General features: G+C 43.8%; 1 protein-coding gene across 5 annotated transcripts in view; it reads right to left on the minus strand.

Annotated features, from left to right (window-relative positions):
• NHSL1 (NHS like 1) overlaps positions 1–14,815 on the minus strand; it is a 180,100-nt gene extending 165,285 nt beyond the window's left edge. For all 5 annotated transcript variants that reach the window (XM_042779090.1, XM_042779089.1, XM_042779088.1 and 2 more), the window contains exon 1: positions 14,294–14,815. In XM_042779090.1, coding sequence (XP_042635024.1) covers positions 14,294–14,651 — 358 coding nt within the window. In that variant the 5' untranslated portion in view covers positions 14,652–14,815. The remainder of the gene's footprint in view (positions 1–14,293) is intronic.
• Positions 14,816–15,759: the final 944 nt, after the last annotated feature.

Below are 15,759 nucleotides of genomic sequence, written 5' to 3' on the forward strand. Positions count from 1 at the left end.
TTTCATACACTTTGGGCAAAGTCAATTTCACCTGGTAGGGGCTTTTCTGTTTTTTCTTTATTGTCTATTGTGATTTGATTTTTTAGTTTTGAGTTTTGGGTGTTTTTTCTTTGAGAGACACACAAGGTTTGATTGAAAGCACCACAGGGAAAACTAACTGGTTAAAAAAACCCCAACCTTTTCCTCTCTGGTACAAAACAAAGGAACACATCTCTATTAGCCTTTGTCTTTAAGAAATCCTGGGTCAGATGATGGCAGCCTTCACAAAGAAGAAAAATAGTAGGTGCTACCAATAAAAAGCAAGGGTTTCATTGCAGCCAAGAAAACAGGATGTATTCCACAGGCTGTAACTATTCTCCTTAGAAACACAATACGGGGAGAAAAAAAAAAATCATTCATTATGCACAAATACTTAAGAGCAGACTTTTCAGTGAACCCCATTTTTGCAGGATTCCATGGCAGAAAGCAACAGAGGTGCCAAATACCTGAGATTACAAGCTTATCCAGTGGATATTTCCCAGAGGTGCTGTAACAAAAATCAATTTATATGGACAACAGAAAGACAGTGTAAAACAAGAGAACTCTGACATGGAATTCTGATCCAGCATTTAAAATCTCTTAATTTTAGATGATCTGGCAGTCTTTAGAATTGTCATCACAAAAGTTTCTTAGAGTTTTATTCCAACAGCTTACATATAACATCTTTCATATGGGAAAAGTCCTGCCAAGAACTTTAAATATAGCTGTATTGAATGCCAGTTTGGCTTCTTCCATGTGAATTTGGACAATTTTAACAAGAGTTTATGAACTTGCATCAGGGAAAAAAATGTATAATGATAGTTTGCCATCCATGCATGTAAGCTGTAAGTTATGTAAAATACCAGATAATTCTGGAGTCTAGCAAAAACATTATAAAACAAAACTATTTCTCTCCAATAGCTTTGATTTGGCCCTAAAATCACAACTTTCTTCTAAAGCACCATCACACTTACACAGTCCTGGCAATTAAGTCAGCCTAAAGGGTCGCTTACTTAGGGGAAGGATAAGAAAATGTGTTTAATTAGCAGCAACTCGAGCTACTGAGGAACTGCTGCTGTGGATGATCAAAAAGGTGTTTCCTGTAACTTTCATTGGAGCTCGCTCGCTTGCCCCCAGCAAGATGAAGAACAGAACTACATGGTATGTTTTCCATCCTCCTTAATAAAGCTCCCATCAACAAGCAAAAAATAGGGTACTGTAGCAATGTAACCTAGATCCTAGACAGTTTCCAAAAACTCAGCCAAGGATCTTTGTCAGAATTTCAAAGAGAAGCCGCTGCTGAAATTCTTAAGCATGCGGAAGGGTTGTTCAGGACTCCTCCTGCAAACAGTGAATGCTTTTCACTCCCAAAGAGATTATTGCCAACAGGATCTGTAAGGTGAGACGTCGGTAACAGTTTCCACTTTCTCCACTGAAAACAGTTTCCATCTTTCTGAGATCAAGTTTATTACCTTGCCTTTCAACAGAAACAATAGGTATTTTTATGGAGAGTATTGAAGCTCTTCCCAAGAAGCACTGCAAGGCCAGAAGTCCTCAAGTAAATAATTATAAGTAAAAATAAAATGTATTATTTTCAATTTTTAGAATGTGATTTTTGGCTCCCAGCTCTATAACTTGATTAACTAATACCTTCCCTTGCCCATCCCTGTTCAAATAAATTTTGGAATGGTATTTTCCAATTTAGTACTTCTGCTAAAACCACACCACTGCTTACTCCCCCCTCACTCCAACTGGAGGCATAGGTGGAGATAAGAACAATTTAGTGGAAACAGCAATGAGATGAGAAAACGAACAACAGCAATATTAGTAACAAAAGGTATAACACAAAAACAATTTATATGGAGAGCCCATGACAATAAGCAAATACCAGACAGCTTCCCTTGCCACTTTTTCTGAACTGGGAGAACCCCTTCTCCCCAGGGGAGAAAGAGAGTAACAGTGAATCCCTTTCCCCACTGCCTGCAGCAATGGCCTGAGGTAGTCCAGAATAACATCTGGGTCCTGGCCACACACTCACCCATCTAAAAATTACCCTGTCCTGGCCAAAACCAGGACATACATTTACCAAAGGCCACAGAGTACCCCAGCTCTCTTGATCAAGTTGTTGGGTCCCATTAGTACCTCTCCTGGACAGCCTTCCAGTAAGGAAAGTGTATTTGTGCTCGTGGTTATAATGCTTCAACAAGAGGCAATGAGAACAAACTGTAATGCATGAAACTCCATTTAAGTATATGGAAAAACAGCTTTACTATGAGGGTTGTGATTGCTCCATCCTTGCAGAGATTCAAAATCCAAATACACTCAGCACCTGGCTCCCACTCAGCCTGTCCTGAGTAGGGAGGTGGATTGGGTGGCCACAGACAGAAGGTAGTGACCAATAACTCAATTTGCAGATGGAGATCGGTGTCAAGTGGGGTCCCTCAGGGTCCATACTGGGACCAGTTCTGTTTAATGGCATCAGTGACACAGATAAAGTGATCAAGTGCACTCTCAGCACCTTTGCAGATGACCAAGCTGAGTGGTGTGTTTGACACACATGAGGGGCAGGATGCCATCCAAAGGGATCTGGATAAGCTCAACACATGAGCCCATGGGATCATCATAGATTTACACATTTGGTTGCAATGCTCTCCAGACAGGACCTTTGGTGACTACTCAAGCAGCTTAAAGAACTTTTCCTCGAAAAGTTTCATTCTGTTTAAACTCACTGTGTCAACTTCAACAACCACCACCAGCTTAGGGGGAGAAAGGCGATGCAGCACATGGCACACAGTTAAAGTACAGTAATTTCACGACCATAAGGCGCACCGGACTATAAGGCGCACCCCCCAGGAGTCAGCAAATTTTGCAACTTTGTACATCAGATAAGGCGCACCGGACTATAAGGCGCACTTCCGGGTTCGGGGGAAAATTTTAGTCAAAAGGGTGTGCCTTATAGTCGTGAAATTACTGTATCTTTTGTAACACCCTGTAAGTGGAGGCTGTGCTCATGGGCTAACCATGACCATGCAGGACCTCCAGGCTGACAATGAGAAAGACTCTGCTCACTTCAGTGTTCACACCCACGCTTGCTATTTGGGACTATCTGCCTTTTGGCAGTCAGTCATTTTTCCAATTGACTGTTTCTGCTAAAAGCTGAGGATTCTCCCTAATAAATTCAAAGTTCCACTAGAGATATACCCATGCTTTCATTTGTCTTCAGGATTAACTTTATTCATATTTTTATAAGCCACTAATAACAATAATCTAAATTAGAAATACCATGTGTGCATAGACATAACTAGTGATAAAACCAGTGGAGCACAAACATACCAAGCTGACAGGAAATGTCTCAAATGAAGAACAGCTTTTGTCTATCATGACCTAATTCATTTTTCTACCAGCTGCACTACAAAATGCATTTAAATAATTTAAATATTTGATTTGTTAACCTGCAGCACATTATCTCTATGTACAATGCTAAATTACCCACTCTTCATCCTACCTTTTACAAGCTGCAGCTATTTCCAGACTTAAGCAAATTTCACAATTTGTCAGCAAAGTTACTAACAGTAAAAAAAATGTTTTGTAAAGAAAAAGCTACTGTATTTTATGAGTTGGAAAAAGGGGTGGGAGAGGAAAACATGCTCAGTTAGAGCAACAGGGTCAAAACAACATGCCTTGAAGAGCACTCCCCTCCCATGTTACATACCACACTTTTCAGAGGGGACATCACAAATTACAGAATTCAAGCCAAACTCAGCAGTGAGTGGGAGCAGGCAAGATAATAAGCACTGCAGATGGTTTTAGTCTTCATTACCATCCAGTAGACACAATGTCTCTGTAACAGATATGGACAAACAGAGGCTTTTGTAACACGACAAACTAAAAAGCACCAAGAGCTCTATGTTTTTGTGGTATTCTTCACCTCAGGCAAACACTCTGTGGATTTCTAATTACCTGCTCTTCCTCTAGACCTCAAAAAACCCCATAACTGTTGTGAAACTTTGGGTTCTTCAAAACAGACCTTTTTAAGCCACACTTAACTAAATTACCATCTTCTGGATTCACTCATATGTGTTATGACTAGACTCTCTCAGGGCAAAGAGCCTTCTAACTCACACTTATATCTGCACTGTGGCTGTGCTGTGTGCTTCCTAATGTTTTAAGGAAATTTGTTATTGCAAACAGGCCAACACTGCAGTTTAACCTTCCTTCAGGATAAGCAAGCACAGCCTCCCTCCTCTCTACGCAGGTTTGGAGAAGGGCAGCCTTGTCCTACCACTGACCATCAAGACAAGGCAGGGCAAGAGAACTGACTCACACTTGTCTCGCTTTCTCCAGGTTTCCTCTCTTTCCTGAAGGTAAAGATCACGATTATAGATTACAATTCTACGTATGTCGTAATTATTATATAATTATAAGTGCAACAGTTATTTCAAAATCAACTGCAATAATGTATTTACATTGAAACCACCCTTGTTATGATCGCACTTGCCTCCCCAGGACGAGGCAAACCCTGTGCCTTGCCACCTGGGATTTCAGAAGCACAGAGGCAGAGGCACTTGGGTTCACGTTGCACAACTGGGGCTGAGCCCAGCTGCATCCCAAGGGGGTCAGGGCCCCCCTCCACGGGACTGCTCCCTGCAGGGCTCAGGCTGCCCCAGCCTGCCCAACAGGACTGCACATGCTCCCCACTGCAAGGGCAGCAGCCAGAGATACCAGGAAGGGTGTTGGCCCCACGGAGATCAGCTGCCACACCAGTTTTCCACATCTGGGCTTCCAACAAGGTCGCGAATGCAGCTGGTACAAAACCTTTCAGTCCTAACCCCATTGTCACCCTTCTGTTTGCTTCCATAGCCATTCCCTACGGCACGCACTCAGGCATGCAGAATGAGTTTATGGTAATGATAAATTAAAATACTCAATCTTCTATCACATACACATAATTTAAAAAAAACTAGCAGGAGGAACTACATAGTGAATACCTACCTTTATTTTAACAGAACAAGGAAATAGCTCAATTAACAACTTTTAGAAAACTACATCTAAACTAACACACTGAGACATTCATGAACATTACTGTATTTTCATTCTTTCTTCCTCATAACAAATCTAGAACCAAATTATTGCTTTCTCATATTTAACAGCTGTAAAGTTCATATAAGAAGGCCTCCATGTTTCCAACACAACAAATCAAAATAGTATAAAGAAGGCTATAACCATGTATTTAATTGCATTATCGTTAATATACACGTGAACACGTATCTTCAATCTTACTGTGGTCCTTTTCAGACATTCTTGGGTTCTTGGACTTCTGTAAAGAAATATTTTTCAGTGTCTAGGACATATATTGGAGGGAGGAAAAATAATTGAAAATTTGAGTAGAAAGGATTTTATTTGCATTATGTCCAGAATAATGGGTGATAGATTTTGCTGTGTAAGCAATCAAGTTTTGTTTGTGCTATCTTTCTGCTAAATTCAAGATCAAATACCACAGTTAATGAAAAGTTCTGAATGAGCTTGTTCTTAATTCCTGGTGGTTGGGTTCTTTTGTCTACTTCAAAATGCTTTAAGCATCTCTAAGCACAATGTGGCAAATAACATTTTGGTATTTTCTTTTTAACTTTTAATGATACTGCATTAGCCAAGTGTCACTTTGTTTCTCAGTCGTTCCAAGCAGATTCAGTTTCTCGCCATGAACTAGATACTGAACAGGAAGGGAAAGCCAACACCACTTGCTTGGGAGCTCTTCCCTTCCATACAGCAGGAACAAAAGGTGCCACTAGAGATAACCCACAAAGCACTCATCTTGGGTCCTGCTGAGCTTCCTGTAAGCAAACTCCATCTGCTGCCAAAAGCTAAAACTTGCTAAACTAGAAAACAAAAGACAGATACCCATTTACAAGGAGAAAGATAGGGCTTGCTTTCTTACTCAAACCCAAGATTTTGAGAAACTTTACATATGTAACTGCCAGACACAAAGAATGTATAAGCCAGTGAGTGGCAATATTTATCCCACCACTGAAAAGCTGACAAGAGGTCTTCTGTAGCCAGCATTTTGACTCTACAAAACAAACAAACAACAACAACAACAAAAAAGCCAATAAAAACCCCCAAACAAACAAAAAAAATTGGGAGGACCAAGAAGAAAGAAAAGCGTTCAAGTACAACCCATTATCATTTAAAATGTACTGTAGAAGTGTCCTGTTTTCATTTTCCAATTGGTTGCTCAACCAGCAGAAAAAGAAAAAAAATCTCACTATTGTCACTGTTAGTCAATGCTTGAAATCAATATGCTAGTACTAGTAGAAAAAACCAAAGTGGCTCAGCTCTTCAGACAGCATCCATAGTTCCAATATACTTTAGGATGCAGCTGTTCTAGTCCTAATCTCTGAAAAGTACGAGCTAAGTTAATTAAAAAATTACAATCCTAAATTAATCTAAATTTGGTTAGCTAGGCTACAGCCTGATTACAGTAAAAGGAATGTCCAATCAACTAACTTAAACTTAACACAGCTACTTGTTATCAAGATGTCAAATTTCAAATTAAAACAGAGTTGCCATTCACATTAGGGAAATTAAACTTATTGAAACATTAAAATGTCCTCTAAGTTTGAAAGTTGTAAGAACTCAGCCACAGACACACATTGAAGTCGGTTCCTTTGAGGTTTATTTCAGGTAATAACTTGATATTCTCACTTCCATCACTGTAATGGTATAAATGGTTTTGCACTTGCTTTATACTCCTACAGCAGAGCAATGGACATATTTGGAAGGGAAGCAATAAAAATGAAGAAAGGGGCATACTCAGTTATTATAGGGCTGTCTACGGTGCCACACCCCCAAGCAGGAAGGCCTTACACTGGGGCTAACATCAAAGGGTTATGAAATAGAGGGGTGAGAGGGGCTGTCGGGAGAAAGCCAGAAGCTCCATCAAACTTCACCCTTCCCTGTCTCTGCCTCCCATCTCCTCACCTCCTTCTTCACTAATCCAACCATCAGGCCTGCAGAAGGTGTTGCATTTGAGGAAGGCAAAATGCTGAGTTTTAACAAGTTATATGGGTGATGAGGTGCAGAGCAGACACTGAAATTGTCACACCTCAGAACAGGGAGAGGCAGCTCAGAGCACACCTGGGGTGAGTAAGGAATCTAAACTACTAAAGGAAATTAGGAGAAAATAAGAGGAAGGAAATAAAAAAAATCAGGTCTTAACCTAAAAGCTGTGTAATCCAGTGTTTTCAGCAGGGTAACTACCCAGAAGAGTGAGAGCAAAGCAATTATTGGTTCTGCCTCTCTCTGCAGGAGTAACTACCCTGCCTGCAGATTGCATAGTGCCCTAAGCTAAATCACATTCATTGGACCTTAAACATTTGTATTCTAGCTACTCCTAGTTCTAAAAGGGAAATGAAATCTCATATGTACAATGCTGATTAAAGGACAAGAGGCCAATAAATTAATAAATAAAACAACCTAACTTAAACCACCATAATTTACAAATGACAGAGAAAAAACCCCATGACAACCTGAAGCCAGAAGCAGCCCTGCCCAACTAAAATATGGTAGGATATAAGTACAAACAGCTTGCAAAGTCCACCCACATTAATCTGTACTAAACCCACAGGTAGCAAAATATTTTTTTCTAGTCTCTTAAGTGGCATGACATCCAGGCTTTCTGGAGACTGCCATCCAACCAGCAGGTTTCCTATCCAACCTACAGCCAAGAACAACATTTAATTAGCATGTTTAATTGATCTTGTTAACTGTTAGGGTGGACAGCTTTGATCTCGCCTGCTGATAGCTAGTTTAGGACTACAAAAGAAACTGGGGCTTTGCATAATTGCCAAGCTTTCAATGTGTGTCTTCTAATTCCTTCTATTTCCCAATCCCCCTTTCTGTTTCTGCTGCACTAGTGCTCTGGATAACAGGAAGCAAAGAACATGCCATCATTTATTTTATTATTTATTTGAGCATGCAGGTAAAAAAAAGGAAGATGAGGAAAGGGAAATTGCTGCTCCTTCACCCAGAAACAGAGGAAAAGGCCAGAATTACCACAGTGAAAATGGCCTGGGCAACATAAATGAAGTACCCCATGGTTGAGGGCAGCCAACACCAAACACTTCAGTGGCAGATGCAGGAAACACTAAGCATGCGTGAGATAAGCTGCTCCCAACCCTCCTTGAAAGCCTGATCCCACTTTCTGTTGATTAGAGACTGGTTTAAATTCCAGAACAGAGGGTTTGAGAAATTTTAGTGGCTTTCCACTGTCTTATTTAGTGTTTGTTAATAGGCTCATCCAAAAAATTATTCTTCTGCAGGAGATTCATATTAGCTTAGAGAGAAGCCCACAAGACCAAGATTACCAGCTTGCACACAACCAAGATGGGACTGTGCCAATACTAATAGGAAAAGAAACTTCTGAGGACATTTTAGTGCATCCTAAAATATCTAACAACCTTCAAAATAGAGCCTAATTGAAAACAACTAAATACGAGCATGTTTAATTCATTAACTACCTCTCTTAAACACTGTCTTCCTGAATATCAAGCCAATCATAAGTTCTACGGAAATAAATGTTCGTAGGTGGTGTATAATAGGTTCTGAGCAATATACAAAGCAGCTCCACATTTCAGCCAAAGAGTGTCAACTGTTTTCAGAGCAGCAAGCCAAACCCTCATCAAACTGAATTCAGTTGGAGCTTTGCCACCCAGCAGGACAACGACTTGGCCCACCATCCCCATGGGAAATCTTTTTCTAACTCAGACTTTCTTCCTGCTTATTTCAAATGAAATCTCCTTTGGATCAGGTTGAATTTCCACAGATAATTAGTCTTGCACTAGCTAAATAAAACAAAAGTTATATTGCTTCTGAGCAGCAAACTGAATAATTACAACAGGGTTAAAGAGAAAATTTCTTCTTTTCTTTCCCAGAGGGAACTTAGGAATTAACTGTTTAACATGGCTGAACTTTGCTGTTGAATCTTCGTCTTGCAGAGCAACAGAGAAGTACCACAGTGCAGTCACCTCAAGCATCCGTAATCATGGATGAACTGTAGCTCCCAAATAGTGCTAGAACAGAATTCTTCACCTAAAAGCCTGTCTTTTCTCACCAAAGCTTCCTCATAAGCACACTGTGGTTTTGGTGGTTAGTTTGGGGACTTTGGTTGTGGTATGTTTTGTTTTCTTTTGTGGGGGTGTGTGCTGTTTGACTTTATCCCTGAAACTTTTTCTAAAAAAGTTTCTTCTTGCTGCTGCAGGATGATGAATATCTTGTATTCTCTGTCCTTACACCAGGAACTATAGAAAGCCAGCCAGCCCCTTCATCTCCTGCCTACTGCTGATACTGTCTCAAATAATGCTCACTTTTGGTGGCTTGGGATGGAGGAGGGGTTTCCCTAGGAATAAGCTGAATAAAGCTTCCTGTTCAGCTAAAGCAGGAAATGTGCTCCAGTACTGACTTGCACACAAAGAGTGGAAAATACTTACTAAACAAAATAGCAGGAGATGAAGTGTAAACTGGATTGTCCTTCCATCATGCAGACAAATAGAAAGCCATACTCCCCATGCCCCCAGCTCTCCTGCATTAATGTGCTTAAACTTGGAGGGGGAGAAAAAGCTAAAAAAAATACATATGTACAGATACTGTACATCAAGATCAAATTATTATGCTGTGCCTTTAAAATCAAACACTGAAGGACTTTAAGCAAGGCTAATTAGGAGGTAGCATTTCCTCCCTCCCACAGAATCGGTTTCTTCTTGTTAAAACAGGAGGTACAACTGGCCAAACCCCATCCTGCTAGTGGAGACACTGAACCAGAAGTTGTCATTAGGTTAACCTCCAGCATCTCTCTCAAATCATCTCTTCAGAAAGACTTTTAAATTAACAGCAGAGAAGATGGAAGGGACAGCCTTCCAGTCTGTCAAACCATTGGGATTTACAGAAAAGAACAGCAATAATATTTTTTGCATAAGTAACAGCACATGGCAGAAGACAAATAGTAATGGAAAAAATGTCCTCCTTCCTGCCCTACAAAAACAATGATTGTTTAAGGCCCCACAGCATTTCCCAAGAGCTGGCCTTGTAATTCCTGCAAGATTTCTCTGCAGCCATCGTATGCCTTTTGATGAGCTCTGATCACTTCAAAGAGGCACTTGTCCTCACCCACCCTGATGCTTAAGAACCAAAAGTGATGAAAAACTGCATCACCTGATGCTAGGTCACAGCTACAGATGCACACTGCTAGAAAATAAAAAGCTGTTGGGCAAGTCTTGTGATGTAGAACACATTATGGCAGCTGGATGCCGGAAACATATGACAAAACATCATGTAAAACAGCAACACACATAAGCTTAATGAAAACCTGATGAAAGACTGTTTTTAAAAAGTACAGAATCTAATTAATTTTCTAGATGTGGCTAGTGTAGCTGAACTAAGGTCACAAGTACTGCATACTAGACTTGAATTTTATAAACTACCTTTAGCCATTAGTGCCTACCATCACCATGAGTTATAAACCAGTCATCAGCCCATAGGGCCATGTCTCACCATATTTTGATATTCTTTCTTGTGGCACAACACCTTGGTCATTATGCAAAGCTCAAATACATGTCAGGAAAACATTTTACTAATTGACATTAAAAATAGCCCTGTATTGAAATCGAGTCAAGCACAAGTTTCTCAGTAGGGGGGATATAACACAAAACTTCTCTACCACTCTAAACAAAAAGTTAAAGAGAGATAAAGCAAACCAGAGAAAGCAGAGTCATTCTAGTGAACCCTTGAAAGCTCAACCATCACCAAGACTGTGTACATCTGAAAGCTACCTTCAAAGTCCTAAAGCAGACACAAAATTAAACTCTGCAAGTTTGTGTGGCACACCAGTACAAAATCCTCAGAAAGGAGGCCTCCCAGCTGAAGGGCATGGCAGAATCTCAGAGATGGGGAAGTTTACCCCTAGTAAGGGTTGCAAAGACATAGCACCTACTGCACTATAGCACATCCTTAACCAGTTTGCCCCATCAGGACGTTCTCTCCCGTGTGGAGCAGTGAATGGATGTCCTTGAACTAATGGATTCACTACAGAATACCAGGGAGTATGTAACAGAAGAGAAACAAAGATCATCTGAGACACAGTTACCCATTTATACTCTAATATCCACATCTAGGAGCATATGGATCCTACACACACACAAGGACATACTGAGCTTTGTTCTGCCTGCTTTCCCTCCCTCACACCCCTGCCCAGCAAGGAACAAACACTGAGGACCCCTGCTATCTGAAAGGTACTGCATGTAAACTTTACTTTGAAACAAAATTATGATAGCAAAAAAAACAACCAACCAAAAAAAAACCTAAAAAACAACCCCACACAATTTCAAAGTACATATTTTCCCAAGCACCACAGACACACAGAACAGATCTTCTACCAGCTGCCAGTCTACAGCTGCTTCACAAAAAGTGGTTGTAACCCAGATTTGGAGTTTTCTAGTACTCTTCTGGTCCTTCCCATACAACATCATGCTGGGATCTGAAAATTTGATCTGGGACCTTCAGTTGCAAGGGGAAATTATTGTCTGGGCCCCACAAAGAGAATAAAAGCCATTTATTCAAGTAGAAATTACCCGTGATTTGAAAAGCAGGTGTACAATGTCCTATCCCCTCATCCTGAATGCAAGAATTACTTAAGTCATCTGACACAATGTCGTGCTGCACCTGTGTGTGTACTTGTGCACCACAAAAGGTGCAGCAGTTTACAATATCTACCTCACAAGAAAAGGTTTATGAGTAGTAAAAATCTAATAAATGGGAAAGCAATGTTACCATCCTTGTTGTTCTTGCAGTCCTGCACCAGCAAACAGCTGTCTCCATGAGGCTTCAAAAATTGCAAGGAAAAATCCCCCTTGCTGTTGTTCCCAAACAAAGACAGCATTATGAAACCATTCTCTTTGTTTTCCATATACTTCCCTTTAACCTTCCTTTGTCAGGAACAGGATTAAATTTGCAGACAAGCCTTGAAAGCTTGTATTACAGAGGTGTTCATGACTAACTGCAACTGAGCATCCTACCTGATCTCCTTGACCAGATTGCAGTATCTAGAAAGCCTATAAGAATTGTCATGGCTTTATGAGCAACTTCATATCAATATGCTCAGCTTACACATCGATTCCTAGTGACGGAACAGGTAAATAAAATAATCTTCTTTACAAACAAAACAAAAAACATCCAAACCAACAAACAACAACAAAAACCAAGCAATCAAACAACCAAACCAGAAAACAAAACAAATTAGAATGAAATAATAATTAATTGTCTCAGAATTATATGAATGAGATCTTTGAGAAGTGAATTTAGCAGCAATAGCAATGACATTTCAAGTAGCAAAACTGAATGAATAGCAGAGATGCCACTTAGCAAAGAATTTGAAACCCAACAGGGAAAGCCAAACACAAGAATTGCATCCAGTTTTGGGCATCACAATGTCAAGAGCAAGACCATCAAATTAAAAGCAATTACAGGCTTAGCCCAAAGGACTGAGTTATAACAACAACAAGAGCAAAAATTCATTAATATATAACTTGTGCAGAAGGATGACTAAGAAAGAATACAATTACTGACACATAGAATTTCAAGGTTTGCACAGTACAGCAGTAGCCTTATTTCACCCATGCCTTTATATACATTGCATCAGTGTATGGTAATCGTTAGCATCCTATTTAAACTGAGATTAATAAATAGTCCTGTCAGGTAATCAGTTTAATATACCACTACACTGCAGGTATCCCCAGTAATAACACACTTGCATTTCAAGTGTAACAGCACCATGCCACAGCAAATTAGCATAACAATATTGGCAGAAAAAGTTATGCTTGTCTTGGTGAGGAAGAAATGGTCCTTCAGTTTATCATTCAGTTAAAAAGCACCTAAAAAAGGTGAAACTGGTTAGCACAAAACTTTAGCCTCACACTTAAAAACCACAAGGGTGATGGTGTCCTCCTCCAGAGGAATCACATACTCACATATACCACAAGGAATAATTCTGCAATAAAACAGGTAAGTTATCCTATCCAATCTTACTTCTGAAAGGCTTTCCTTACCAATTTTAATTGATGAGGATATATTAATTTTGCTCATAAGTGTGCTTTATGGAAAGTCAGTTTTCTATTTCCATTCAAAAGAAAACTGTTGGTGGTCTCTGAGCAACAACCCTATTTAGGCTGGGCTTATACCTTACACAGATGCCACAGAAGTTGCAACACAATTCTTTGGGTTCCTGAATGTTTCCAGCACATTGAGAAAGCTAAGCTGATGTTGCAAGCCATCTCCCACATTGTCTGTGGGGAGCTTGGTCATGCATAAACAAAACTTCATGTACCAGATGCAATTTTTACTGGATCCTTTCCCCAAAGCTGGACCAAGTTCAAGAAAAAAAAAAAATCCCACCTTTTCCTATAGCTCTGTGTAGGTGTACAATTAGTCACTTCTAGGGACCACTTTACAGACTCTGAAAGAAACTTAAGAACAGCCTCCCCATGCTACCACTACTTAGGAATCTGAGGCAAAATCTGCATCTTGCCTGGGCTCCGTATGAAGCTGTAACTTTGAGATCAGCTCTGCACAAAGAACAGAGGAGAGAACTGAGACACAAAACCAGCTGCAAAATACATCCAGGTTTCTATTTACTGAGGTCTTCCCATGCACATACAAAAGAATTAATCAGGCATGTGGGCTGAACTGTCAGAAGCTCGGCTGATCCCGAGTCTAGCGCAAACCCGGCATAAACATACAAACAAACTCCCCCGGGATCACAGCGCTCTCGGCTCCCGGTGCTGGCGGGCCCCCGCCCCCTGCCAGCCCCGCGGACACGTTCTCCCCGGGGAGCGGGGGCTCCGCCGCACACAAGCACCAGGGAAACACCGGCAGGCACCCAGTGCCGCGCTGACACCGCCCGTCCCGCACGGGCCGGCGACATGCAGGGCCGGAGCCGCCGGGACGGAGCCCGGGTGTCCCGGAGGGGGATGAGCAGCGCCGCGCCGCAGCCCTGGGCACCGGCGGGGCCCGGGAGGAGCCGCCGCCCCTGAGCACGGGGACAGAGAGACGGGGATGCTTAACTTTGTCTCTTTCCTTTCTGTTTTCAAATAAATCACAAACTAGAGCCCAGCCTGCCGCGGCAACAGCCCCGCCACCGGGCGGCCGCGCTCCTGCCGGTCCGCCCGCTCCCGGAGCCGCCCGCCGCCGTCCCCGACGAGCCCGCAGCGCTGGGGAAGGTGCTACTCACGGATCTTGACTTTGCGGTGGTCGAGGCGGGCGAGGAGCTCCTCCAGGGCGCCGAGGCGGCGCTGGAGCCGGGCGTTGCGGTGGCACAGGGAGTCCGCCTCGCTGAGGATCCCGCCGAAGATGTCGCCGGCGCAGCGAGAGAGGTCGGAGAGCTGCATCAGCAGCGACACCAGCGCGTACGAGCTGACCTGCTCCAGCGTCCCGAAGAGCGGCACCGCGCCGCGGCGGCGCCCGCCGCCCCCCTCCGCAGCCCCGGAGGGGTCCCCCGGCGCCGGGCCGCCCCGCTCCGCGCCATCCCCGCCGGCCTCTTCCAACCTGCACAGCTTCAGCGGCTCCAGGGTCCGCAGGGGGAACGGCATCGCGGCCGGGGACGGGGGGCAGCGCGGACACGGCAGCAACTGGGGCGGCGGGGAGAGCTAGGCGTCCCCGGCGCGAAAAGTCTTCATCCGCGCTGCGGCCGCGGTGACAAAAGTTCAGCGAGAGGAGAGGGAGGGGGAGAGAGAGCAGCACAACAACAAATGAATCGGGGTGGGAGGGAGGGCGGCCGGGCTAGGCGCTGCGGGGCTGGGGGCGAGCCACGGCCGCCTCGGAGCAGGGGGAGCCCCGCGCGGCGCCCATGTGCGGGAGTGGCCCCCGGAGGCGGGAGCGGCCCCGGGAGGAGCGAGGGGATGGGAGGGGAGGGGAGAGCAGGGGGAGCGGAGCGGGGCGCAGCACCGCCGCACGGCGGGCGCGGGGAGAGCCCGGGCCGGCCGGGAGACAGGAAAGAGCCCGGCTTTCTCTCCCCGAAGTGAGGATGAGGTGGGGAGGGAGGGAAAGAGGAAGCGTGGGAGGGGGACTAGAGCGCCCTGTATGCGGCCACAAAGGAGGAAAGCCAGCCAGAGGAGGAGGAGGAGGGGAGAGAGAGCCCGGACCAGCTCCACCTGGGGAACCCCGCGCCGTTGCAGGCACTTTTCTGAACGCACCAAACTCCCAATCCGGAAAGCGAGAACTGGAAAAAGAGGAGGAGAGAAGGGAGGGAAAAAAAAAAAACCCTCCACGAACCTGGGAAAAGTAGGAGGCCGCCGCCTACCTGTGGCTCCCCGAACTGGAGCCTCACCCTTCCCGGCCAGCCAAGGTAGCTGCTCCCAGCTCGGCCCAGCCCCGCGGCGCTCCGTCCAGCGGGACTCCCCAGGGAGAAGCCAGCCCCATCCGCCTCTGCTCGGCCAAAGCGGCCGAGCAAGAGAGGGAGCACGTCTCGCCTTAGCCCTTTCCCCTGCCCAGAGGTGCTGCTCCAAGGCAGGAGAAGAAGAGCAGCCTGTCTGGGATCCGCGCGCTCTCTGTGGTTAATTTTTAGTAAGATTGACACTAAGGTAGAAGAAGAAAAGTCTGACCCATGACATCGAGTGTGGCAGCGCCAAACGTTGCACATAATGCTGGTGTAGACCGAAGGCAGGTTCCAGCCTTAGAAGCCCCCGCGCTTTGCCCGCG

This window comes from Catharus ustulatus, chromosome 3 (genome assembly GCF_009819885.2).
Source record: "Catharus ustulatus isolate bCatUst1 chromosome 3, bCatUst1.pri.v2, whole genome shotgun sequence".
Lineage (NCBI taxonomy): Eukaryota > Metazoa > Chordata > Aves > Passeriformes > Turdidae > Catharus > Catharus ustulatus.